The sequence below is a fragment of the Accipiter gentilis genome, chromosome 7 (assembly GCF_929443795.1).
Source record: "Accipiter gentilis chromosome 7, bAccGen1.1, whole genome shotgun sequence".
In the NCBI taxonomy this organism is placed as follows: domain Eukaryota; kingdom Metazoa; phylum Chordata; class Aves; order Accipitriformes; family Accipitridae; genus Astur; species Astur gentilis.
In genome coordinates this window covers 6,982,148-7,008,498 of record NC_064886.1, presented here as the reverse complement: position 1 = coordinate 7,008,498, position 26,351 = coordinate 6,982,148, and the positions used below count along the sequence as shown (strand labels likewise).

At 41.6% G+C, this 26,351-nt stretch overlaps 1 protein-coding gene and 1 long non-coding RNA gene across 4 annotated transcripts in view; one reads left to right on the top strand and one right to left on the bottom strand.

Annotated features, from left to right (window-relative positions):
- YPEL1 (yippee like 1) overlaps positions 1-6,108 on the bottom strand; it is a 23,062-nt gene extending 16,954 nt beyond the window's left edge. Inside the window, exons 1-2 of one of the 2 annotated variants that reach the window (XM_049805804.1) lie at positions 5,724-6,108; positions 1,366-1,648 (exon numbers count right to left, since the gene is read on the bottom strand). In XM_049805804.1, coding sequence (XP_049661761.1) covers positions 1,366-1,482 — 117 coding nt within the window. In that variant the 5' untranslated portion in view covers positions 1,483-1,648; positions 5,724-6,108. The remainder of the gene's footprint in view (positions 1-1,365; positions 1,649-5,723) is intronic. The other variant, XM_049805805.1, reaches the window with a different exon arrangement.
- Positions 4,172-26,351, top strand: LOC126040846 (uncharacterized). 2 transcript variants are annotated; one of them, XR_007506729.1, is made up of 3 exons: positions 4,172-4,908; positions 11,273-11,373; positions 25,953-26,351. It is a non-coding gene; the product is annotated as an uncharacterized LOC126040846 (long non-coding RNA). The 2 variants fall into 2 exon arrangements; XR_007506728.1 differs by lacking the exon at positions 25,953-26,351 and adding an exon at positions 23,421-23,548.

Genomic DNA, 26,351 nt, shown 5'->3' with positions numbered 1-26,351 from the left:
AACAAATGAAATTCAGATGCATTCACATTAGTATTTTAATATTTCTCTTGGACCTTAAAATGAAATAAGATCAATCACTATAACAAAAGTGAGGAACTTTCTTCAGGTTAATACAAGTATTTTCTTCACATCGTTTTATATATGTTGCTAGCTCACTGTTTCAGATTTGACGTGTCACATTTGCAGTTCCATGCCTCAATACATGTACCAAGGTGAGGGAAAGAATCATTTTGGGGAAGAGACTGCAGGCAGAGCAGAAGCAAGCAAGCAACAGGCAACACTGCCAAGAACTGTCATCAATTTTACTATTTGAATCAAAAAGTTGTCTTGAGATCTAAGCAAAAATCAAAAAGATTAGTAACACAAAAAAAACTGGATAGGGAAAACCCATTATTTCCTGATAACCCTCTAAGGGATAAGCAAGGATGTGTACTTTCTCCTCACCCAAAGAAAACCTCCATTCAGAAGTAGAAGCATTCTCAACCCCCCCATCTCTTCAGCACTCAAGAGCAGCATCACACCTTAGCGCTGCTGAACACACAAACAGGCAGGAGCAACAGATAAAGTTAGTTATAAAGGGTTTGCCACTAAAAATTTTATTTGACAAAATAGTTATATAGAAAGCAGTTTGTATTAAGAGGTTTGAAAAGCAACTGAAGTGTTTTCTCCAGGACATGATTAAGAGCAAATTCATCAGGAGCTTATTTGAAGCAAAGAATGAACCAGTCTGTCAAGTAATCATCCCAAACTTCACGTTTTCCTACATATTTCATACATCACAAATCTTGGTTTCTTCAAGCAACAGATAAGAAAGACAAGCCTAGCCTGTTTCAAGGATCCACACATCCTCTATGTTTAGACAGTCCAACTATTTTGAACATCTCTGGCTAACCATATTCCTTAGGAACTGGTATACAGCAGAAGTAAACATCTTTACAGATTCCATAATAGAAGTGGAACATTCTGGAAACACCCAGTTTTGTGACCATCAAATAGAGTCAAAAATAATCTTTATCTGGAATAACCATAAACAGAATCATTTCCCTACCCAGAGATCTGTGTTTTCTTCTGACAGTTTTCCTTAGCAGACTTTTCAGGTATGACAGTTCACAAGTAGTACCTACCTGACAGTAGACAGAGGTTGTTAATATGGGGAATATAGTAGATCAGCCTTTATGTCACATTCAGAAGTTTCCAGAATATATCCAGTCCTCAGTACACAACATATATGACCCAAGAATGAACCCAGGGAAGATACTTTGAAGTATGCATCAATTTGCATCCCTTATCTACAGGAAGCAGTGATACAGTAATAACCATTTTGGTTAAGAAATAATTCATGAGGTCTCTAAACAAACCACTTGCCTTGGAGATCAATTCATCATGATTGGCTAGATGGGCTCTGCAGTGGATACAGCTGTAGGTTCGATGACAGTTTGGCAGGTAAGCCTGGAACGTTTTTGATTTTGTCATTTTTACCATCTCTGCTGGTGGCTCCTCACTCAGCTCAGGGCTGGCACTTGAAGAACTACAACTTTGCTGAACTCGCTGACAAAAGAAACACTGGAATATGCAAGCAAAAGCCGTTGTTGTTCTGGAGTGTGTGTGGCACTTTCCACACAAGTGACAGAAGAGAAACAGTCACAACCTGTAGGTGAAAAGAGCAGAACAATTAGCAGCTTACAACAAGGCCAGAACAAACTTGTTATTCAACAATTTTAGACATAAAGCAAAGCGTTATTTAGAGCAAATGCCTGGCTGCACTACAGGCCCCTTTCTTCTATGTAGCTGTGCAATTCAAGTTCCATTCAACCCAGCAACGAGCAGTTCTGTTCCACTAGTGGCTTCTATCCCATCACACTTCTAAGGAAGGAGATTCGAACGGTTCTCCACAAAACACAAGCACCTTCTACAATATACCAGGTACACTCTTTAAGACATCCATGCAGAAAATGACAGTAAAAAGGCATGGGATTAGAGAAGGTGAGTTGTCTTTGAAGTTCCCATGGTCAGTTCCAATATAGCAAGTGACAAGGTGTCTTGGAAAACACTTGCCTTGTCCAACAATAAACATACAACAGATATTTGCACTTCACCTTTCAGCAGAAATCTTGCTGTATCACATCTGGCTGAAAGTCAAATACCAAGTAAGATGCTGCCACCCTGTTCAGGGATCTGTGCCTCCTCTTTCAAGCTCAGCAGAATTATGCCTTTAGGCAAAGGCCTTTTTGACTAGTATCCTGATCAAAGCTAATTAGATACTTCCCCACTCTACCAGAATAGCCTTAATGGATTCTACCAAAAAATCACAGTCAGATAATAAAAGCTAAATTCTACACAGAGAATACCCAATTGCATTCTTCATCCTCAGAGTGCCTTTAAGAGACATTATATGCACAGAGAAGGCCAGACCATCCTGCTATGCTGGAAAGCAAGCCTTTTTTAGAGTTTTCCCAAAACCTACACATTCTAAATATTCCTAATAACATCTACTGATCTCTCAAAGGCCATCAGTCACCACACTATATGCATCAAGCTAATGAGTAATCCAAACACGAACACTACACAGTCACTTATGTCATTAGCTATCAGATGACTGAGTAGGTCAATAGCACAAACACAGAAATGAGAGCCAATATGAAGAATTTACAGTATCTTGATCCAGCTATTAAAACGAGCATGCAAAACACTTACCACAGTTGTAACTACACAGCTACCCTACACACACTTTGACCACTCCTCTATCAGTAGGATACTAGTAATACAAATAGAACAGATAATGAAAGACACATACATTAAAGACTGTTTATAGGAAGCAGTCATTGTGCTTCAATAGCTCTTGAAAGAGTAATCTGTACAGCAGGCCTAGCACAAGAGACAACCACAGCAAAATTTAAAGGGTTTTGTTTTTTTGTTTTTTTAATCTTCAGCTAATGATAGCAGCAGCAGAACAGACTCAAGAACTACTGAAGGACTTGCTACAAGAAAATTTCTTACACAAAGAATTACAAAGGCAGAGATAAGTCACAAACAAGACACGTAGCAAAATATATGCAATCCAAAAAATAAAGCAACAATGGGAACAAGTTGCCATCCAAAGCACATATCTACACATCAGAATGACTGGACTTTTGTTAGTCACTGAAAACAGATTCGATAAGGGATACATTAATACATTTGAAATATTAACCCAGTTAGCATGAAGAGCAGAACTTATAATACACTCATCTAAACAAATATTATATACCTGTTGTCCCAACTTAATTATAACTGCAAAGGGAAGAATGATTACAGTGTTTGGAGAAAACAGCTTGCTAGATATTAAGCCACATTTATTAGAGTTAAGAAATTATAGGAAAAAGATGACAGAAGAAATACAATCCTGAAAGTTAAACGTGAGGTTCCCTTTAAATTTCCTGCTTGAACTCTTAATGTTAGAAAGATACAGATCCTATTTAGGTTCACAGAAATGGGGGAAAAAAACCCCCAGGGTTTCAGAATGAAAGGCACCACAAGCAAAGATGTTTTGACTTTAGACACTTTAGAACAGTAACTGAAATATCAGTTCAATGTTTGCATAAGTTCAGCAAGTTGAACGCAAGGGGAAAATATTTTTCTTCATGCCGTTCCTAGAAGGTCCTTTAATTCACACTTCTAAAGGCAATCGGGACACTTTCAGACTCAATATACCGAGTCCTTCAATTACAGAAGTCAAAGAGCTCTTTTGACAAAACTGTATTTGATATTGCTCTCTTCAAAAAGAAAGCAATCCTAACTGTTTGATATACACCGTAAGAACCACAGAACTCGTTGCTTTGCGACGTTAAGGCAAGATTCAAAACAAACCATTTTGTCATTGCTTTAGTAATGGTGAATAAATCCAGTCTCACTCTACTGTGATAGTAACGAGCGGCTGCGGGTTCCACAGCTGCTGTTCAGTATTCTGTGGAGACCAGTGTAAAAACCTGAGGCAACTATTTCGTTCTTGCTCTTAGACAACAGCACAGTCCGTGCTTTGGTCACGCACATGACAGCTAGGTTTCCTCGAGATCTAAGCAATTCGAAAGAAATGGCAAAAATTACGTGCAGAAGCGGTCGTACAGGTTGCTGTCTCTCCCTTTCCAAATGGCTGCCCAAACCCCTCTTTCGGCTGACTTGTATTCGCACCTACCCGTCTAGAACCAAGAGGAACCCCTCTGGAAGCCCCCACTGTATTGGCCACCGGCAGGAGGAACCAGAACCGACAGATCTCTTCGCCTTCCTCGCAGGGGCTGCAGCGGGCGAGGGGGCTGCCCCGGGCACGGTCACGAAGCAGCCTGCCCTCGGGGACGCCCCCTCGCCCCGAGGGGGACGCGCATCCCGACGGACGCCCCAAAAGCCGAAGGCCGGGGCTGGGGGCGGGGGGGGGAGGAAAATGATGAATGATTAACAGCCCCAACCCACCACCCCGCACCTGTGACGTCACCGGGGAGGGGCGCCGGGCGGCCAATGGGCCGAGGCCGCGGCCCCGCCCCCCCCGGCTCCCGGATGTGTAAACAAACACCCCGAGAAGCGTGGCGGGGGGGTGGGGGGTGAGGGGGGGGGGTCGGTACGCGGGCCTGCGGGATGCGCTCCGCTGAATGAGCTGCCTGCCGGGCACCGGCAAGGAACAACGGGGGGGAACAAAAAAAGGGGGCGGGAAAACAGAAAAAAAGGCAAACATCCTCCTTATCTGCTCGGGGGTGTTCGCACCGCTGCTCGGAAGGAACCACGCACAAGCGTTCAGGGAAATAAAATGTGTAAGAAATTAGCCTTTCCGTCATTCTTTCTGGGCTCAATGACAAGAAAAAAAAGCAGTGACACAGAATAAGCTTCAGAGTCCCTGACTGGCCGCACAAAGCCGGACAAAGCCTTACGCGCGCACTCCTGGTGAGCTGCGATTTGATTACTCCAGCAGGGAAAAACCTCTCAAAAGTTAAAAGATTCGAGACACGGCAGCCGCATTTTCACTTCAGATACCGAGAAATAACGGGGAAAAAAAAAAAAGATGCGAGGAGAAAGTTACCGGCGGAGGCAGAGCTCGGTTTCCCCGCCGGGAGGGAGCAGCTGCTCCCTGCACGTTGAAGCCGCCGCCTCCTCTCTCACCGAGAGAGCACAAAGCCGCCACGGCGGGTGACGCCGTTCCCTTTTCTTTCCCCCTCGCAGCGATCCCCGCAGGACAACGGCTCGTTTCCCTCAGACGCCCGGCACCCTTGCCGTGCTACAGCCGTGCGCGTCCCGTGTCCCGTCCCCCCCCCCCCCCCCCCCAAACACGGACCAGCTCTCTTCCAGCCCGCCGGCTCCGTCCCCGGCGGACCCCGGCCCAGGGGCCCTGGCAGGGCGGGAGCGAGCGGGGGGGAACCCACCGGACCCCAGCTCGCCGACCTCAGCCTAATCGTCGTCGTCGTCCGTCCGTCCCCCCCCCCCAATTATGTAAACCATCACCACCCGCCCTGTAACGAGGAGGCTACAAGGCAGCCAGCGCTGCCGTCATTTCCAGGCGCTATAAATAGCGCCCGAGCCCTCCTCCCGCCAGCAAAGTTGCCTCGGCTGCACACCCCCCCCCCCCCCCCCGGGCTGGAGGTACCAGACGGGTCTCCTTTCGCAGCCGCCTGTCCGTCCGTCCACCCCCCCCACCTCAAAAAAAAAAAAAAAATCCACGCCAAAGGGAGAGGGGCCGGCTTCTCGCACGCTCCGGTACTCACCGCTGCGCCGTGCCGGCTCCGCTCCCCAGCCCGGACCCCGAGCAGCAGCGAGCCCCCGGGACACCTTTCCCTCCGGGTGGGGGTGGAGGGAGGGGGGGGGGGGGGGGGCAAGGGCAGGAGGGGAGGCGGCACCCCCGGTCCTCACACGGCGGCCAGCGAGGGCTCAGCGCCGGGCCCTCACCGAAAAACAAAGAGGCGGGGGGTGGGGGTGGCTCCCCTCGCCTCGAAGCTACCTTCTCGGCGGCGGCGGCCAGGGGTCATAAGCGGGGGCTGGACACGCGTCTCCCGCGCTGAGGGCCGAGGGGCGGCCGAGGCATCCTGCCGCCGCCGCGCTGCAGCTCCCGCCCGCCGCCGCCTTTGTTTTGTGTTTTCTCCTCACTCCCCGCCCGCCCACCCACCCCTCTCCCTCCCTCTTCCCCGGGCGCCGGGGGTGCTGCGGCCGTTAAACCCGCTCCCACCAGCCGGCCGGTAGCCAATCACCGGCGCGCGCGCGCGCGCGCCCTCGCGCCCGCCCCGCCCCCTACGGGCGGGAAGAAAAGGAGCGGAGGGCGAGGGCGGTGGAGTGGGGCGGCGCGCGCCGGCTGGGGGGCGCGCGGCGCTCCGCCCCCCCCACCCCTCCCCTCCCTTCCCCTCCCTTCCCCTCCCCTCCCTTTCTCCTCCCCTCCTCCTTCGGCTTCCTAAGGGAGGGTGGGCGGGGCGAGCGCGCCGGCTTGGCTCCACCCCCCCTCCTTTCGCTCTGCCCCCTGTGCTCACGGAGGCGCAGGCGGGTGGGGGGTGCTGGGCGCGTGCAGCGAGCGCCCCCCCCCCCTCCCCCCCAACCGTCTCGGGCGCGCGGCTGTGAGAGGCGGGAAGCGGCGCCCGCGCGCGCGGAGGTTTTGTCGCCCGCCCGGCTCCTGCTGAGGGACGGCGGGGCCTACCTCTGTGGTGGCGAGGAGCCGAGGAGAAAAGCTGCACGGGGTGGGGGGGAATAAAACGGAACACGAGGTAAATTCCCAGCCGAAGCAGCCTGCTCGGTTATGGTTTCATCCCGGGGTATTCTCTGAGAGGTTTTCGTACGAAGGCACTGTAATAAGCAGTGTAGGATTGCTCAGACTTTTTTTTCTTCACCAGAGCGTATTTGTCTTCCTCGTTTCTGCTGAAAGTAGGTAAAACTCTGGAAGATGACACGGGTCTGTTGTTAAAAGTTCAGGGCTGTAGAAAAGCCATTAAGAAAAAAAGCCCGGTTGGAGATTGGAAGATAAGTAGGATAGGTCAGAGCACTTGTTTCCGGAATGGGAGTTTTGCGAAGAGCTCGTTGCTTAAAAAGATAAAAATACACAGGTTTTACGGTACAAAAGAACAATTTTGAAGATGAAGGAAACCAAAATACAACTCACATAAAAGTAGTTTCCAAAGCATCCGAGGTCTGTTGGCAATGACCACGTTTTCCTTAAAAAAGTAAAAACTAGCTCCTCGTTTATTTTGGCTGGACTCCTCTATTTCTACAGGCAAAGAGTATAGAGATACAAACTGACAAAGCCTGTAGCAAAGCTGTCATTCGCACTTTGTACCCCAAGGCAGGGCTCTTTTGTCATGCTACGCAAATGCAGCATCAATAAAATTTTCTTTGCCTCCTTTTCTTGTCAGTACTGACATCTTTCTTTTTCAAATCTTCATCAAGTGAGTTTTTTTTTACCCAAGGGGCCTTGGTACTTTGCAGAATATTAGAGACATAATCCATTACAATTCAGCTAGTGGCTGTAATCAATAAACCATGGGCTAGTTGATTTTGTTCTGCCTATCCATTTTTTTAATATAATTCATATGTTTATACATTTATTGTCATATGCATCTTCCTTCTTAATGGCAAATTAATGGCCATTCTTGAAGAATAGTACAAAAAAGTCACGCTTGCACAATAAAGAAGAAATATGTTTTGGCAAAACAGCAGGAAACAAACATCTGTGAGAGTATTTCCATTAGGGCTTTTATTGCAATTTTCCCATCATCTCTCTAGCTCCAGTGCTGGTAGTTGTAGTCTTGTAAAAAGGAGAAAGGTGATAATCCTTTTGACTGGCTTAGCGACACTTCAGAGTGCAACAAATCAAGCTTCCTAAACCAGTTCCCTCAGATGAGTTAGATGAGGTGTATGATAAAAGACATACAACAAGATAATTGGAATGGAGAAAGAGGCAGGGTTGTAGCATAGTTTAGCAGAGAAATTACATTAAATCTGATACAGTGCAGGGAGTATGTAAATCTTGAGATGCTTCTTGAAAAACAGCTCCAGCCTGTTAAAAAAATCCCATAAAGGGCTTTTACAAATTTTTAATAAGCTGGTTCTTTTACTTCATTTTGAGGGGTCCATTACCACTCTCCCTTAACAAGATAGACTTCTTAGTCTGTTCTTCTTTATATAGTCAAAAGATATCTGACTAGGGACAGCTGTTGTCATCTGGTATGGCTGATCCTATACCCTATTTACGCAGCTGCCGTACAGTTGCCTATAAAAAATACTCCTGTACGTATGCTTTAGAAGTAATTGCTTCCACCTTTTAATAACGGTTAATACTTATATTGTATTTTACAGGTTCTAAGTCCTATACCACAGTATGTTTACCATAGTTCCAACTTTTATCCTCTTTTTGAGGACTAGGACCAAGGAATATTAAGCAATGAGCAGAAAGTCACGATAAAAACAACATTGATCTTTGCAGGTAGTCCTCCCAACCCACGTAGTGAGGTGTCAGTCCATGTAAGTCATGACTGACACCTCATGACTGACTGAAACCAGTGAGATGTCAATCATGACATACATGGAATGACACCTCACTGGTTCACTGAAACTGGTGGCAAAGCTCCCACCATAATACGCAACCCCTGAACCTCAAAGGCAATGGTACCACACGTGCACAGTCTTCTTCAGGGATCATAGCTGCACAGGGTCCTGATGTTGAAATGCGGCAAATGCTGCAATACCTCTCGCACTCTCTGAAGTCTTGCTGATGCTCTGATTCAGTACCGACTCGAAGAAGTGCGAACTTGGAATTACTAGTGCTGCTGTATATGCTTTTCTACAGATACAAATGCAATATTGGGTTTCTCTCTTCTATTTACCTTGAGAGACATGCTGTGATGTTGGTTTAGGTGTTAGGAACTGACCAGGTTACATGGAAACAGGAATTAAACTCTACATGAGGAATAAAAAAATAACCAGCAGTCCAATCCTGAATATAGAAGTGACTCTCCTTTTCAGAGATGACAAGATGGACAATGGGGAGAAAGAAGTGTCTGTCATTCAACGAGGACAGCAAAGGATTCCGAAAGCTGAACAATGTTTCCATTGTTTTATCACAAGCTCTGCTTCTCCACTGAAAGATCCGAACGACAAGGACACTGAGGGTTTCTTTCTCTTTGCTGTTTGTTTCCCTAGTAACAAATACACAAGCTGCACTGTTAGAATACCATCCTTTTCTCTTTTTTTTTTTTTTTTTTTTTTTAAGATAAAGACATGTCAAGGATGTATTCAGTGCTTTCAGTAGCAGGTTAAGGTTGCTTGTATGAATGAACCTCTGATACAGCATGATGTACTTGAAAGTACTGCCTGTAGTCCACGGAGACAGTGAAATAAAACAAAAAGCATGGAAGAAATTAAATGCTTGCATCTCAATTTCTATACTGTTTAGATTGTGAACTCTTAGGGCGAAATCTGCCTTTCACAGTGGGGCTCTGATCTTGATTAGCAAAGCAGATGGCATACTACTACTACTACTAAATCCTGTGTAGTGTCCTAATTATATCACAATCATATTGTCATCAATAATATAATGCGCACCATTTTAATGGGACTGATTTTGACACTGACAACTCTTGCCTATGTTTTTGTTGTGAGCTCTGCATAATGAGACTTCTTTTTAAATATAATTCTGTAACAGGAAGGCAGGGTGTTGCTGTTTCTCGTTAGGATTCTAATCAAGGTTATGGTCTGTAGTTCTGGAATTCACTGAGTTACAGGAATTGGAGAGATGGCATGCAGTCATTGTCCATGTGGCTTAGCACATTAGAAATAGAACTGAGAGGTGAATTGTATCCAAAAATATTAAAAGCCCTTCTGAGAACAGGTCAGGCATCTAAAGGCATCTAAACTGAGAAAGAATGTCAGGATCATTCCTTCCTTTGCTTCTTGAGGGTATATTAAGCCTCAAAAGTTTGGAGACTTTAACAAAATTTAAAAAAAAAATTGATTGGTCTTAGAATTGTCAAGCTCCATGTTCTCTGTTTTAGCTGAAAGAAGACTACTGAAAGAAGGGAAAAAACCATTTTTTAAAACAAAAATAACTTCTTTCCTATATGTTTGCCATAAATGTGAGCTTAGTAATTTAAAAAAAAAAGTTTGCTCTTCTCTTCCCAGTTACTCATGTTTATCACGTTGTGTTCTCTGAAGTTCTCCAAGGAAAATAAATATGCATCTATTTCTTGGGACATGGCAGCAGCTGGCCTAAAGAGTATAATATAGAAATAACTGACAAAATTCAAAGTCCTGATTATATAATATAAAAATATAACATTATGCATTAATTGCAAAACTGCTTGTTGCTACATCATAAATTATACTGGTATTTGTCACAGCATATTTTAGTTACTTGTCTGGAACTGTGTGTGTAGGGAGGTATTTCAGGTGAACAAATAAATTAGTATCTTTTCATTTGGGATGATTTTTGAAACCAGTAGAAGTATTAAATTGTACTACTACACCAATGCAAAACCTGGAAACCCAGAAAAGATGCAGTGAAGTTATTGCTTCAGTGGATCACGAAATACCAAGTGATATGATCAGCTGTCCTGAAATACTTTGATGTCTCAAGCTATCCTCAAGTGGGGAATAGGCAGAGGAATTTGTTTGGGGGCTATGCATCAAACAAATTTGTATCATGATTTTTATAGGAGGTAGACATCTGCTCATATACATCTAAATGGATGTGGGGTGGAAAAAAGTCTTTATCACCCAACTCTAGATATCTGATTCAGGAGTATGTATATTCTCTCTAATCAGAGCACTGAAATATACACCACTAGAGGGTGATTTGTCATCTGCAAAATCTGAATTGCTCTTTTTATCCCCACCATCACTGTGGAAGATCTACTTTTATCACTTGTGTGACTTTTGAAATAGCAAAACCAGATGTTAACTAAACTTTTCTAATATTCAGACTGACAGATATACAAGTGTCCTACCTAAAGCAGAGAAGTTCACCAGGGAATTAGCCAGCATACAAGCACTTCAAGCTTCAGCATGCCTTAGTAGCTAGGGTAATTTTATATATTTTTTTTCCAGGATTTGGTTTTATAACACTTAAATATCTACTTTTGCTAGAAAAAATAGACTTTTCACTGCATGATAACTGTAGTAGGAGCTTATAAGCATTCAGGTTTTGTTATATACTGCTTTTGGTCTTAAAAATATAAGGTCAACAAAAGGAATCCTCTTGATATAAGCACAGTAATGAAAATGGTGATCATAAGAACAAGTGACAGTCATATTTATTACTGAAAATTGTTTCTTGTACTAGCCAAGCTGTGGAGAGAAAAAAATACTGGATCCATGGAGTTCTGACTGTCTTCAAAAGCAGAGGCAGCTGAAAGGACTGCGAGCAGCTACTTGCCTAGTTTGGTAAGTGGGGAAGCCCTGCAACTGGTTGTTTCTGCTTTTCCTGCTAGCTGTTGTTGGATTTGCAGAAAGTCTTTCAAGAGACTCAAGAGCAGAACAGACAATTGTAGTGTGTGCATACACGTGTATATCTCTCTCTATAAAATTAACAACAGTCTTTTTCTAATGGAGAATTTATAACTGTTCCATTTATGTATATATCTGGCACAGTCAATCAATTACAGCCTCTGGAACTGTAGGATTCACAGACCAGGAGCCACTGGTGAGATACAGTAGAAATTAAGTCCTAAAATTGGGGACACAAGTGTTTCAACTTATTCTAATATGCTTTAGACTAGTACAAAAGAAGATTCAGGACCAAAAAGCAGTACCAAAAATATACATTAGAAGGTCTTTCTATGTTATTTAAAACTGTAGATTTAGGCAGTGGTGTGAGCTGTACATTATATCTCTCAGTCCTAACTCTAAATTCCAAATCCTACTGTCTACGGGCAAACTACCTCAGGTTTCTCTTAATGGGAAATAAGCATGAGGATTTTATCTATTGAATACAGACTCGTTTTGATAGTTAATGTTGTGAAAGCACACTAGAGATGGAAAACAGGATGAAAATGGCAGGCAGTCTTAACATTAGTCTGCAACCTGTTTCAGAATTCAGTATTTGGATTTAATTTCTGATAATGGAACTGCATGGGTATAAATTACTGGACTGGACAAAAATCTGTCAGTGAACTAGAGCCTAACCCGGTAGTTCTATAACTTCTCCCTCATCTCTGAAAGAGTAGTAGTTATTTTAAACTATCCCAAGCTCCTTTTTGAGGGGGGTGTCTAGATCATATCCAAAGACTGAAAAGACACAACTATTTTGAACCCCTGATAGTGGCTGGGTAATTCTGAATGCAGAGAGGGCTAGGTTGTGCCTCCAGCAAGACACATAGAGGCTGTAGACAAGAATCAGGCTGCACTTTACCATGAGACTGGAAATGGTATCATCAGTTTTGCAGCTATTCCCTCCTGGTAAGTAAAATTACACAGTACGGTGGAACATTTGAATCTCAATTTAGCATGCAAGCTGGAGTGGCAACACAATAAACCAGCACAACAACACATACAAACTAATTGCACTTTATGAGGACCACAGCATTTTAAAGGCGCAAAAGCAGATGCTTGCATGTATTGTCTGTATTTAGCAGTAAAGAAAGCAGAATACACATTTCTCTAAGGCAAAAGGAAAAGGTAGTAGAATAAAAAGTACATAAGCTGTTCAATGTACACATACATATTAAAAAATCCACCTTTATATAGGATTGTCATCTGCTTCATGCAGCTACAGACTCCTTGGCTAATGTTGGCCAGCTATTACTTATCAGAGAAGTTAAAGCTGTGTTTTGTGAGCCATAGAAAAACAGAGATTAATTTTCTGTTGATACATGTTTTGTGTAAACACACTCTGCATACACTTGCCTATATATGCAAAACAATTGGCTAAAAGCAGGGATTCAAGCTTTTTCTGGTTTAGGTTTCTTTGGTTTCTTTCTTTTCTTTTTTTTTTTTTTCCCCCCCTTCCTCCAAGAGGTGTGTTTCTCATCTTAAAACCTAGACTTACATATCCATCCTCATTTTATATCCTGTCCAGATTAGGGCATCCAGCGCAAACATATTCTATCGTTTCACAGATAAATAGGGCCAAGGAGATTACTGTAATCATGTGGTACAACTCACTGTAAGACAGAAGCCATGTGACTGGTGATTTTACTTGTCATTTAAATCAGAACATCCCTTAGGAAAACATCCTAGAACATCCTGTCTCTACAAATTGTTAATTCCTTGTTCCAGTCACTAATTACTCTCATTGACAAATATATACATCTTATTTCTCCCTTGAATGTAGTTAGTTTTATCTTTCAGCTGTTTTTTCCTTCATCTGTAAGACTGAGGAGACAGTAAGACTCACTATAGATATAAGACCAAGTCATCCTTTTGAGTAATAGCATTTTATAAAGCACATTTTTCAATTTCTAAGTTGTTTCTATACCTCTTCTCAGATCCTTCTCCAAGTTATCAAATGATTTCTTGAACTGTAGATTCCAGCAGTGATTTTTGTTGCTGTCAAGCACAGAACCATTCTTTTCCTATTTAGACAGTCTGATGATCATATCTATCTGCTTGGTTAATTGCCAGGCATTCAACTGATTCTTCATTAAGATTCCCAAAGGCACTTCAGAATTGCTGTTCCCACTTCAAGAACGTAAATATCTGCCTATTCCCACCTTTCTTTCTAGGCAAGGAGATCTGCAAAGTTTAAAGCCCAGAGAAGCCTTATAGAGAGGGAAACAAAATCTTGATGAGTCTATTACCTTCCCTGAATTACAAATAGCATTTCAGATACATCAGAGACACCGAGTTGAATTTTTTTTTTAAGTTGTAACACCACTTTCAATAACTTACTAGAAACATATAGTAAAGTTTCTCTAACAGCTTAAATGCAAATTAGATTTGAAAATCACTGATGTTTAAGAGAATGTAAGCAAAATGGACTTCTGAGAAGAAATGACATAGTAATTGGTCTAGTAAAAATGTTAGGCCACCCCACAGATCCCATCTTACAGATGTTTTTAGACAATGATAGCTTATGCAATGCTAAGAAAATGTATTTCTGTTACTGGAAATATTAATCCATCAGCCTCACAGCAACTATTTTAATAAATTTAGTTGTTTGAATAAACAATATATGAAAGATAAAGTGAGTGCTACAGATGTTTAACTTCTGTCTTTTCTACAAGCAGTACCATTGTGCAGATCATATATTATACAAACATATCCTTTCTGAAGTTGAAAGAAGTGGGGATGTGACTGGCCTGTTCATAAATGCACTGACACTCTAATGAAGACTTCTGCTACTGACAATCTTATTATAAGGGGAAAGCAAACAAAAAAAAAAAAAAGCTAATTGATTGTAAAAACGTTTTCAGCTTGTTAGTGTTTTCTCCTGAATTGGTCCAGACATACTGTAAAAGTTAAAAGCTTGGCTACATTTAGGAGGCATCTCTTGTCAAGAATGACCAGCAGGTCGCCTGAATTTTTTTCAGAGGTGAATCAGAACATAGTTTTCCTCAGTGAAGCTATACTCTAGGAAAAAAAAAAAATAGATACCCATTTTGATTAGGAGGATTGACTTCCTCTGGTAGCCAGCCCGTTGTTTACAGGGCAAAATGCAACAGGGTAGGGCAAAACTTCAAGCCATCACACTATTCTCTAGAATTACATGAAGACAGGTATTATTAGAGAGCTTATTCTTTCTTGCAATGTTGAGGTCACTATACAAAGTAAAAAGTAATGTTGGCCATGGAGATTTTCTATCAGAGAAGGACAAAAATAAAAGCTTTTTTTGTAATTAGTATGAGTCTAATGTAACTTTGACATTGAATGAGAAGGAGACTGAAGAGGAGAGCAGTAGTAACACAAAGAAAATATAGATGCTCTGTAACTGTCAGAACACAGTTATTGTACACCATAACTTGATACTGCAGGCAAGCCTGACTGATGAATTTTTTTTTAATAACTTATCTAATGACTAAAAAGATTGCTGGAAGGAGAATGTGCAGAGCAGCCCCTGTGTTCCTGTCCTGCTCACTGGGATTTTTACTGTATTAAATTCACTGTGGTAGCTGCTAGAGCTGCCTCTGCTGTTTTATTACTTATATTGATACACCTGATTGTGTAAGATTAACCCAAGGGCCTTATTTGCCAGCCTTTCATTTTTCCCTCCTCTTAATCTTTCCTTCTTTCTTTTCCTGAGGTCACTTAATTCCTTAAACCCCAGAGAATGCAACTGAGTCTAAAGACTAGTTTTGTTTAGAGTCAAGAAAGAAGCATCACTGATTTTTTTGTGATCAGATTAGCTGTAAGAGTTTCATTTGTGGGTTGGAATGATTTATATACGAATTCTGTACCCTAACTACTAGATATTTCTGGGGTTTGTTTTCTCCAATGCTATCTCAGTAACTAAAGTGAGAAGCGAACAATCCTCTTAAAGCCGCTGAAGGATTTAGAGACAAAATAGCATGTAACATTTTCTTCATCTGGGAAGATGTGCCTGGTACTGTACTGGCTCCATCTTGTGGCTGAAACTCTACTGATTTTTTTTATAAAACAGGTTGAATCTTATTACCATCATCCTTATAAAAATATTGATAAATAAAGGTGTGAACTTCCTTTATAACTTTTAGAACAAATGGGTCGAATGTTTCTGATAATTGGGAAATAGGCAGAGTGGTTAAAGACAAGATTAGCTCAAGCAAGTATTGCCTGTTTCCCTGTGTAACACTATCAATCATAGCATTTGATTACATCCTCCTCGTTACTGTTAGAGAAGCCTCAGCCAGGCATAGTGAGAACAAGTGTCTATCAGCACTTTTTAACTCCAGCCTGCAATCATGTTGCTGTTCACTATTAACTTGGTGTGGCCAGTGAAGTAACTTGCCACTTACCTTCAAGAACTGCCTAGAATTTCTACCAAAACGTAAGCACAGATGAATGTTGCTTATTTTAGCAGCATTTTTTTATTCTCTAAACCAAATATTTTTCAGCTGGTTGTCATTAAATAAAATGCTTGCATTTGAATGGAAGAAAAAAGCAGATATCTTCCAATCAACAACTTCCTGCCTTCCCTGAACTAGAAGTATATTCAGTAACTGCCGCAATTTGACTGCTTGACCACCCAAACCATAAACTCAGCATAGGAAAGGACAAAACACATAGCAGAAATTACAGGTGGCCACCAACACCTGGACTCACTGACCACATAGCTCAGCAAGTCCCTTGTTCATATCCCAGTTATGTAAGTTCATACATTGGTGTATAGCACAACTATATATTTTCTTCAGACTGCAAAAAAGTAAGTAGTTCACTTTTGGCACCCTCGGTCTTGGCAGCAGGAAGACGTGAGCTGACAGGGTGTGCTGGATTTTCTGTTCTGTTGTATATCAGCTTGTATGTTACTGGATAGAGCTTCTAATGGCCACATTAGAAATTGCATTCATCTATCTAAAAATATTGTCAGAGATGCAAGATTGCAGAGATCAAGAGAATACAAATCATGTTTCCAGAAACTGGTAGAGTTGGTTACTGGGTACACGACAGGATGTGGCTAGCTGCACATGTATTTTGGCAGTCTTAGCATGAAAGACATATCCCTTGATCCATATGACGTGGAAACAAAGAAAGTGCCTGTTTCCAAGGAGTTGCAGGCCCCAGCAGAATATTCCTGGCAAGAACAGTCTCTCTTGCTGTGTCATACAGAGCATCCATGATATCCAACAGTGAGGGACTGTTGTGGTTTAACCCCAGCTGGCAACTAAGCACCATGCAGCCGCTCCCTCCCTCCCTCTCCCCTCCAGTGGGATGGGGGAGAGAATTGGGAAAAAAACAAAACTCATGGGTTGAGATAAAGACAGTTTAATAGGACAGAAAAGGAAGATGATGATGATGATGATGATGATGATGATAAACGAATTATGATAATAATAAAGGAATTAGAATATACAAGTGCTGCACAATGCAATTTCTCACCACTCACCAAATGATGCCCAGCCAGTTCCCAAGCAGTGGCCCCCAGCCAGCCTTCCCCCCAGTTTATATACTGGCCATGATGTCATATGGTATGGAATATTCCTTTGGCCAGTTGGGGTCAGGTGTCCCGGCTGTGTCCCCTCCCAAATTCTTGTGCCCCTCCAGCCTTCTCACTGGCAGGGCATGAGAAGCTGAAAAGTCCTTGGCTTAGCATAAACACTACTTAGCAACAACTGAAAACATCAGTGTGTTATCAGCATTATTCTCATACTAAATCCAAAACACAGCACTATACCAGCTACTAGGAAGAAAATTAACTCTATCCCAGCCGAAACCAGGACAGTGACAAGCCTTACCTTGTAATGTAAGTGCCCAGCTGGAGCACATTCCATATCCAGAACTCCATTTTATATCCCCTGCAGACGTGCTCAGAAATCCGACAATAAGTGCAGGTTTGCAAGACTGACATATAGTGAGTTAACAGTATCAAAGTCTTAGTCTTTCAGCTGTCCATCATATGTGTTTCATTGCTCATAGCTGCACTATGGTTTTATAGGAAGAATTCCTTGCTAGATTTTGTACCAAGAAAAGATATTTGCATTAAATAAGTGTGTCACTTGGTCAGAAGGCACTATGCACACTGTACATACACACTGTGCTATGTACTGTGCCGTACAGCTCCTGAATATTTATTCTCTTCCGCTCTAGTACTTACATGTTTGTCAAAATGTTTTCTGAGCCTGGCACAATCACCAGCGTACAGGGAAGAGGACAGGAGAGGAATGGGGTGGCCAGGCTGTTGTAACCACAGCACGGTTAGCAATTTAAATGACTGGAACAAGGGTGGGAGGAAGCTATAAAAGACTATCTTAGATATATGCAAGACAGCAGCATCCAGCACTAAGCATAAAATTTACCAGGCGTATGTCATAGTATGCAATAACAATTACCTAAAATAAAGACAGAGGTAATGCTGCTGCTTCACGTTTTGCAGTACACCAGGGTAGAAGGTTAACTGGTAATACAGGGACGAAATGCAAATATTGCAGTGCCATCGCAATCAGTATCTAAGTTTTGGAGAAGACTGCACTCAGGTGTATCTTATCCACACTGCCTAGGGATCACAGACTTAAGAACCTTTTTCTGCATCAGTGTATTTAAAAAAAGTTGCGTCAATGTTGGCATGCCATGCAAAATAACTGTCAAAGGTGCACTTGCCCTTTGCTTTTTTGAAACCCATTTTGCATGCTGAGTTTTGGTTTTGTACTCCCTGGTATCATTGTCAAGACCCTGTTCAGCCATCCTTTTTTGCAAGAGCTTCAAAAATACCCACATTCCAGTGCCTCGTTTCTGGGGTATCTTAAACATTTAGGCTCTAAAAAAAAAAAAAAGCCACCTGAGACCTCTGCATGGCTCAGGAAGGCACAGGGCAGGACCAAACCAGCTGCTCTGGCAGGACCACACAAGCACAAGTTAACATAACTCACATTTAATCAGAAAAGCGGTATCTGCTCTTCTGTCAGCTCGAAGAATTACAGAGCAGGCAGAGTACCTATGTGAGCAGGGTGCATGGAAAGCATTGCAAAGCCTTCAGAACAACTGTCATAACCAGCAAGATCCCCCAAGCGTTAGTATCCAGAAACTTCCTGCAAGACAATTTGCTGCTGCTACAAACAAGATTCTGCAATCCCTTGGATATTATCACAAGAGAGAAATAGAGTCACATATAGGCAGGGGTTTTAAAACACAGCAACAGTTTAGTAAAGTTAATTTTTCATGTTATGAAGCTACAATACTGTTTTCTCTCAGTCCTTTATCCTGAATTCTCTTTTGATACTTATGTCAGTATGTATGAAGAGGGGTGGATAGGTATGGAGACATGAAAAATAGATTGTACAAAGTTTGACAATCATCACTAGCATAATAATCATCATTAATATTTACATTAAGAAAGCACCTGATGCTTCACCTTGCTTCTCTGCTTCATTCCCTAACATGGTGGTGTGCTTTATTCATGGGTGGTTGGAATTGCTTGGACCCATGCCAGAAACTGGGGAAAAAAGGGAAGAATGATCAAATCAGTCCACAAAAAATTTATTTTAACCCTCATTTGTACTGCCTTGACCAGTAATACTGCACTCTCACTGTGATCCTCAGCTTGCTTAAAAAAAAAAAAAAAAGAAAGAAAATCACACACACACAAAAAAAAACCAAAACAAAAGAACGCCCAAACCTACCATGTAACAACATAAATCTTTCACTAATAGTTTTAGAGGTATGTTTCTGCTCTAAAATGTCACTAGGTTAGCCTTTGATAAACATTGGAGCTATAATTCTAGTGGATTTATATGATATTTTTCAGAACACTCTAGGTAGTATTATAAATTTTGCTCTTTAATGATCATGTTTAACTATCGTTCAGCAAGGTTTTTATTTATATAAGCGATATTCATGGCAACTATCCACCAGCAGATGGCACGACTACAAACCATAACCATTCCAACAGTTCTACAATTAGAACAGGCAGGAGAGTTTGAAGCACATAGGTCTAAGCTACAGTTACACTTTTCCATTTCCTTTAACAGCTTTTATTTGGATTTTCATGGAGGCAAGCTCTCTAGTGGGAGGCTGAATAAGAAGTATTATTACATCTTTTCCAGGACCAATTTTGTCTCTTCTTTTTCCTCTCTGGAGACTATATAGCCCTGATGCTGAAAAATTTGATCTGTGGACAAAATTAATAGCGAATGTTACTCAAAATGGCTTTTGATTTCTAGAATATAGGTTGTCTTCATGTGTAAAATCCAGTGCTTGAAACGTGCAAACAGGTAGCACAAGAAGAATGAATGCTTAGCCCGAGAGCAGGAACAGCACAAACTATGGTGCTGGCCAGGAAGGGCAGCCTGTACAGCAAGGAGGGGTTCACTGTTTGCATCTCTGTGGTAGCTAAATGCTCTGTACAAAAGCGAATTACACTCTTTGCAATATCTTCCAGTCAAAACAGAAAAAAGGATGTTGTGAGGGGTAGCACCCTGTATAGCCTACAGGCAACGTGACTGAATTATGGGTGAAAATAAAAGTGCAAGGGTAAATTCCATGCCTAAATATCTGACTTTGTCACTGTATTTCTTAAAACCTGCAAAAATTAGCAATGTAAGGTATAATCAAGTAAGAACTAAAGATCTACATTCTCCTTCTCTTCCTTGAGTAGGTCTTCTTCAGCCCCATGCAGTCCAGAGGTAGTCCAGGTCACCACATCTTCATTGCTGTCAGCAGGGGTTGGACCAGGTAACCTTCAGAGGTTCCTTCCAACCTGAGTTTTTCTATGGTTTGCTTTCATTTGCTTGGCATACATTTGACAAAAGCTAGAATATAATTGCAAAGAATTTCAGAAAGTTCTCATGGTGGGCTGCCTGTTCTCCAGCTAAGACCGGGCATTAATCTTAGGACAACCTTTAAGTTTGAAAGGACTAAAGAAAAAAGAACAAAACAACAAGAAAATAACTGATTACAGGAGACAACAAATGGAAAAGGGGAAAATCACTGAAGAGGTAGAGCACCTCTGACTGTGCCCATTACTTCCTGAAGGAGACAGGGCACTGGGTTAATCCAGCTTTTGGGCTGGTGTAATAAAACCAACATGGCATCGGAAAAACCACACAGTAGCATTGTAACTTCTGCTAACTACCAAGCCCTGGAAGCTGACAGCCCAAGGTTTAGTCACCAGTAGGATATAGGAATTGTGTTTATAGGAGAGCATGAGCTGGGTTTACATTATCTATTTTCCTCAAGCTTTTTAGATATTAGCTAACTTTTCACTGCCTAAGTTGGTGCAAAGGGTATCCCTGAACAGACCATACAGAGGGTTTGCAATTTTTACTAGTTTACCTGAAGATTATTTTATTCTAAAGACATTCCAGGGCATGGAAGGGTGCACTCCAAAAGAAAAGCAAATAAAGTTTCGCCCTGCTCCAAATTCAAGTACAGTTAGCAGGCAATAGCAAGGCAGGATCCCTGAAATGCAGCTATACTTCTTTTCACACTGAAAATTACTAGGTGTTCAAGTGATTCATGCATCCAAGTAAAACCAAAATATACACATGCAGAATTTCAATAATTTAACACAAAAATGTCATCATGAATCCATTCTCAGTGCAAGTGAATGCCAAGGCAATACTTTAGTATCCTGAATAAGCACCTTAAGAGCTGAAACGGACTCTCCTGGTTAATTAATTGCTATCTTTGTTTGAGGAGGTGTGTGGCAATTTGTGGATAGAAATGTTTATACAAGAAATTCCATAGGCTTCATTGTTGCTGCCCACCTCTCTACCCACAAAAAATGCCTGGTTTATAATCACCACCTTCAGACAATCTCTGTTGCAAGCATGAATTTCATTCATTCAAGCACATTGCTTCTGAGACATTTTTGTTTCCTAGTACCTGTTTTTTGGTTTGGCTTTTTTTTGTTGTTTTTGTCAGAGGTTCCATTCAATAGCTATCATGGACATGACATTTTATTCTGAAAAGGGTTGTATTTGTTTGGAGTATGTTTATTCTTTGAACTAAGTGTTTAGTTTAATATGCTTGCTGTAAATAAACTCAATTACCCCTTATGGTAAAAGGCCACAAGCTCCTGCTTTGAGAAACTGTTTGATCCACGTTAAGTGAAACTGTTTCCAGATAAATGTTGCCATGTGGTATTTGCCTCTTAATTCACTTAACTACCTTTATAAGAATCAGGGTCCCAAAGACTGTATGTAACAGTTGCAGGGAAGGAGATTTAAAGGGAAGAACAAGGTGAATTACAGGAGCACTTGAAAGCTGAGAAACAGAAATATCCAGTCATTGTAAGTCATGAGCAACATTGAAAGGACATTTCTTTCTTCCAGAACTTTAAAGGATTGATCTGAATGGAACACAATTTTCTTAATTACTTAATAAAAGTATGAAGGGAAGTTATAGTCAAAAATACATGTGTTAATACAGCCACTTTCAACAGACTACGACTAGCAGTAACTGAAGTAGACCGATGGAGCCTGGCCCAAGTGTTGGTTGTCCACATCTTAAAAGCGGAGAACAATTTGTTCTTTGCTTATTTATTTAGCACTATTTAAACTCTGAACACAGCTAACATTATTAGACAGCACCACATAGCATTTTTTGGCTCACCAGTGGCTTTTAAAAGAGCTACAACTTCTTATTTGCTTTTCCCCTCCTGGGCAGTTTCAGGAGAACTCCAAACTACATGTTGTGCAAGTGCTGCATGCCTGTCACTGGACCTCGGCAGCCTGTCCCTTCAAATAACTGTACTTGCACTACAGATCATTAGGACAATTATTTTTAAAAATGAGCACACAAAATGTTTGCTAAACCTGAGCAGTTTTCTAAAAACAATTTCTTCCAAATTAGCATGCTCTTGATGACTGTCACCACAATACACAAGGAAAGCAAAAAATCTGATTTATCTGTCAACTCCATTGTACAAAACCAAGTAAGCATAGGCAAAGGTGCTTACCAAGGTTTTCGTTACTGGGCTCACAAGGAAGTCTCATTTGCCTAGCAAAACACTCAACTCTGTAATAACTACCGAGAGATCACACACACACACACACAGAAGAAAAAAAAGAAAAAAAAAAAAGAAGAAAATAACTGATTTCAGAATTAAAGTTAGAGTGAATTATGCTTCCAGATGAAGAGTGGAAGAGGGACGAAAATCTAATCAGTCACAGACAAGGCATTGACAAGCAACATCATTTAGTCTGCACCAACAGGAAAAAACAGGTTATGAAGCCAGAGGGCCAGGGAAGAGAGAACTGCAGAGGATGATTCCATAGAGGTATCCCAACAGGAGGAACAGTGTTAAGGACTACATATTTTGAACAGCCTCTCCTGCTTTCCCGTCCCACCCACCCCTGCTTAGGCACGCTTTTCAAAAAGAGCCTGTTGCCATGGTATGGAGTAGAATGTAGTTTTTACCTGCATACACAAAAGACAGCTGACTGGAGCCTCAGGTAGCTGGGAACGACAAATTGCTTACCGCTCCAGCACTGAAGAAAATTCAGCCATTTGAATATTTTCTTCAAGTGTTCCATAGGACTAAAACATTCATCCCCCAGAGAAAAGGCATGAAAACCCTTAAACAATTAAATTTTATCTACTGCTACACCAACCAATGACAGGCTGTCCACAACACATGCATACACGAAGGCAAATTGTTCTGAAGAGCTTAACAGCTGACTACTAATTAGATCTCCTCAGGACTGTTTTCTAGAAGAGAAAGGGAGTATTGTTCATAAACACGTCCCCACCAGCTCCTGGCAGTGCCTGCCATACCTTTTCTCCTGCCTGCACACCCCTGGAGCCAGCCACACAGCGTTTGTTGCTCCATTTCTGACAGCATGCCAGCCATGAAGGGAACGCAGCAGAGCAGTGTATCTGTTTTTTTAACTAAAACATAGCACTTTGTGTTTTCTACACAGGTCAGACCTCTTCCACTTTTTTCCGCCACCTTCTCAACTGGATAGGAAACAGACAGTCCTTTGCTAGAGCTGATAGGCTCCAAGGACAAAAACGCCACCACAGCAGCAGTTTCCTATCAGCTTCCAACTGTAAATAATCTTGCGTTCTCTACTTGCTATACAAATTGTTAGAGATATTTACATTAAAATGTATTATTGCTCCACTGACAATCAGTTTGACGTAAATGTTGATTTGCTGTCATCTAGCAAATTATGTTGCAAAGTTACTGCCTAGAAAGAATTGCTGTCAATGCTATAGTTGTCTGGAACTTGTTACTAAGACCAGATTGCTGTGGAGGCTAGTCACCGAGAGGTTTTTTGTAAAAGGCACAGACGCTGGCTTTATAATCACTAAGTGCAATGTATAGGTCCTTCAGGAAAGCGCAGTTAAGAATTACAGCTAAGGTAATGTCACACATTTACAGAGCAGCACCACAAATAACTTGACCATGTGTTTACAGTAATTTTATTTACAAGTTACCACATGACACCTGTAGTACTACAGTTTTTATAACACCATTAGCAGTAAAGTAAGTCACATCTAAGAAGAGTAGGAGGCAGCAGAGAAAAATGTGCACAGAGAACGCAGAAAAGCTATTCAGTTATAACTGAAAGTAGGTATTTTTCTACAGACTTTGAAAGTGAGGAGGAATATACACATTAAGAAAAGCAAGTTCTTCAGCCCTGTTATTTCTACAGCATTAAATTTTTTTTACAGTGACATTTTAGTATGATGAATACTACACACTAGCAGTCAAATGCAAGTGGTGGGGAGATAACTGTCTCAGTATCTTGCCCTTTTGAGCACCCAGAAAGGAAAAACAAAGCTTCCCCCTTCGAAGGGAAAGTTATCCAGGGCTGGTTTACTTGCAGAGCCAGTAGCGCAGAACTGCTACTGGGGGGGCAGGAGGGACAGAACTTAAGACTAGAGAGTTCCCATGCATTGCATATTGCCTGCGCGGTCTTATCTGGTCTCGAGTTAAGTAGTTGGTGAGCAAAACCAGTTGCAGCATTCCGCAAGTCTTTTTACAGTGCCGTGATCTAATAAGGCTGAGCATAGCTTAGCAGAATCCCAAAATCAAGCAGAGAAAAAAAAGCCCTTCCGCTCTCTTACAATCCTTGGCTCTAACGATGCTGGTGTTGAGCCTGGGCCTTTCTCAAGAGGAAAAATGTGGAGGAGCAATTCCGGAGAAACACTCTAGATCTAGATGTATTCTGATGATAAGACTCAGAAGAAAATAAGCTAAATGCAGCATCAGATGCAACCCTTTTCTGCTTCGAAGTACAGCAGCAGCTTCCAGAAAGCAAACAAGTATTATTTGGGACCCTTTTATTCCCCCCAGACATCTTTAATAGCCTGGAGCAACTGTCAATGTGCACGATCCATGTTAGTGGCTGCAAAAACAATGAAAATAAAAGCTGCACAGTAATAATTATTTCCACTACTAACTACACACAGGATATATTGCTTTTGGTACAATGCCATTTATTGTCACAAGAAGAAAACCAGTGATTAAGTTGAGCACACATGAATTATGCAGACCTTTGCCATGCTGGAACAACAGCATATTATACTTAGAGAAATGTCACCAAGTCAGCTGTAAAAACAGCTTAATACAGTTCTCCCAAAATACCAAACATACTCTCAAGAACAAGCTTATAAATTAAGTTTAGCTACAAAAGAATGCTTAAGAAACGGCCATGCTTTTTTACCTTAGTCCCTACACTTTTTTCTGGAGTGCTGCGCTTATGCTGCATGTGAAAGCAAACACAGAATTAGAACATGTAGCTATAGTGACATCAACAATATTCATTATAAGTATTTGAGTGTGTAAGCTGGCGTGCAAAAGTTTGTGTTCCTTCCACATCTGTGGCATATCTATTCAAAAAGCCTGCAAAAGTATATACGTGTACAAAACCGAAAAGCTTTTTAAAACCACAGAATGCATTAAAAAGTCTAAAGTTTGAACTCTCGAGTCTATGATGTCTCAACTACAAGTTAGAATATTTGTGAGTTTTAACACTTCCAGGAATATAGAAATGTGGGTTTTTTTGGTCAAAATTTCCTTTTAAGTACTAGCTATTGAAATTAAAGGTGAACTAGGAGAAAGGCTTGACTTAAAAACCTTCTGGCTCACTTGTGATATAATCAGTACAGCAAGTCTCAAGCCAAAATTCTGAATATTCAGCATTTTTGCATTTGCAGTTTTAAGGCAGAAAACCATCTTCAGAACAAGCCATTTAGTCTTGCATCTAACAAAAAAAAAAAACAAAACCACAAAAAACCCCCACACCAAAAAACCCTACAAGGTGCATCTCAAGTCTTTTAGTAATAGCAAATTTAGAAAATTCCTATGGCATTCTCTTACAGCTTTGGGTTTTATTATTTTTTTTGATAGAAAAGCCTGAAATTTGAAGTCATTTTCAGACATGCTGAAGCATGCATCATGGTTAGCGAGACTAAAATTGTTATTTCTGGGTTGTGTATTCAAGGTCAGCATTAAAATGATATGGTGGAATTCACAGATCATGACACCGCGCAGCGCCTTAGTTGGTGCCATCCCAGGCACTGCAAGGACTGACTGCAGGAGAGGAGCTGCGCTGCGCTATGCAAGTTTTCTCCCCAGAGCCAGCCGCTGTAACCAGCGGCCCAGGAGTCAGCTGCCTGTAACCAGGGCCCAGCTTTGTGACATCTGTGTCCTCAGCTCAGCTTTACAGAAGAAAAAAAAAAATTGAAAAAAGCAAACAAAAGTTGAGCTGTGAGACTGTAGGTAATCTACAGCCATGCAAGAAAAAGAAAAGCAAGAACAGAGCAATGAAGTCATCAAGTCAGTCATAGCAGACAAAGGACTTTGGAGAAAAATACCAACATGGAAAGTGTAAAACCCTGAG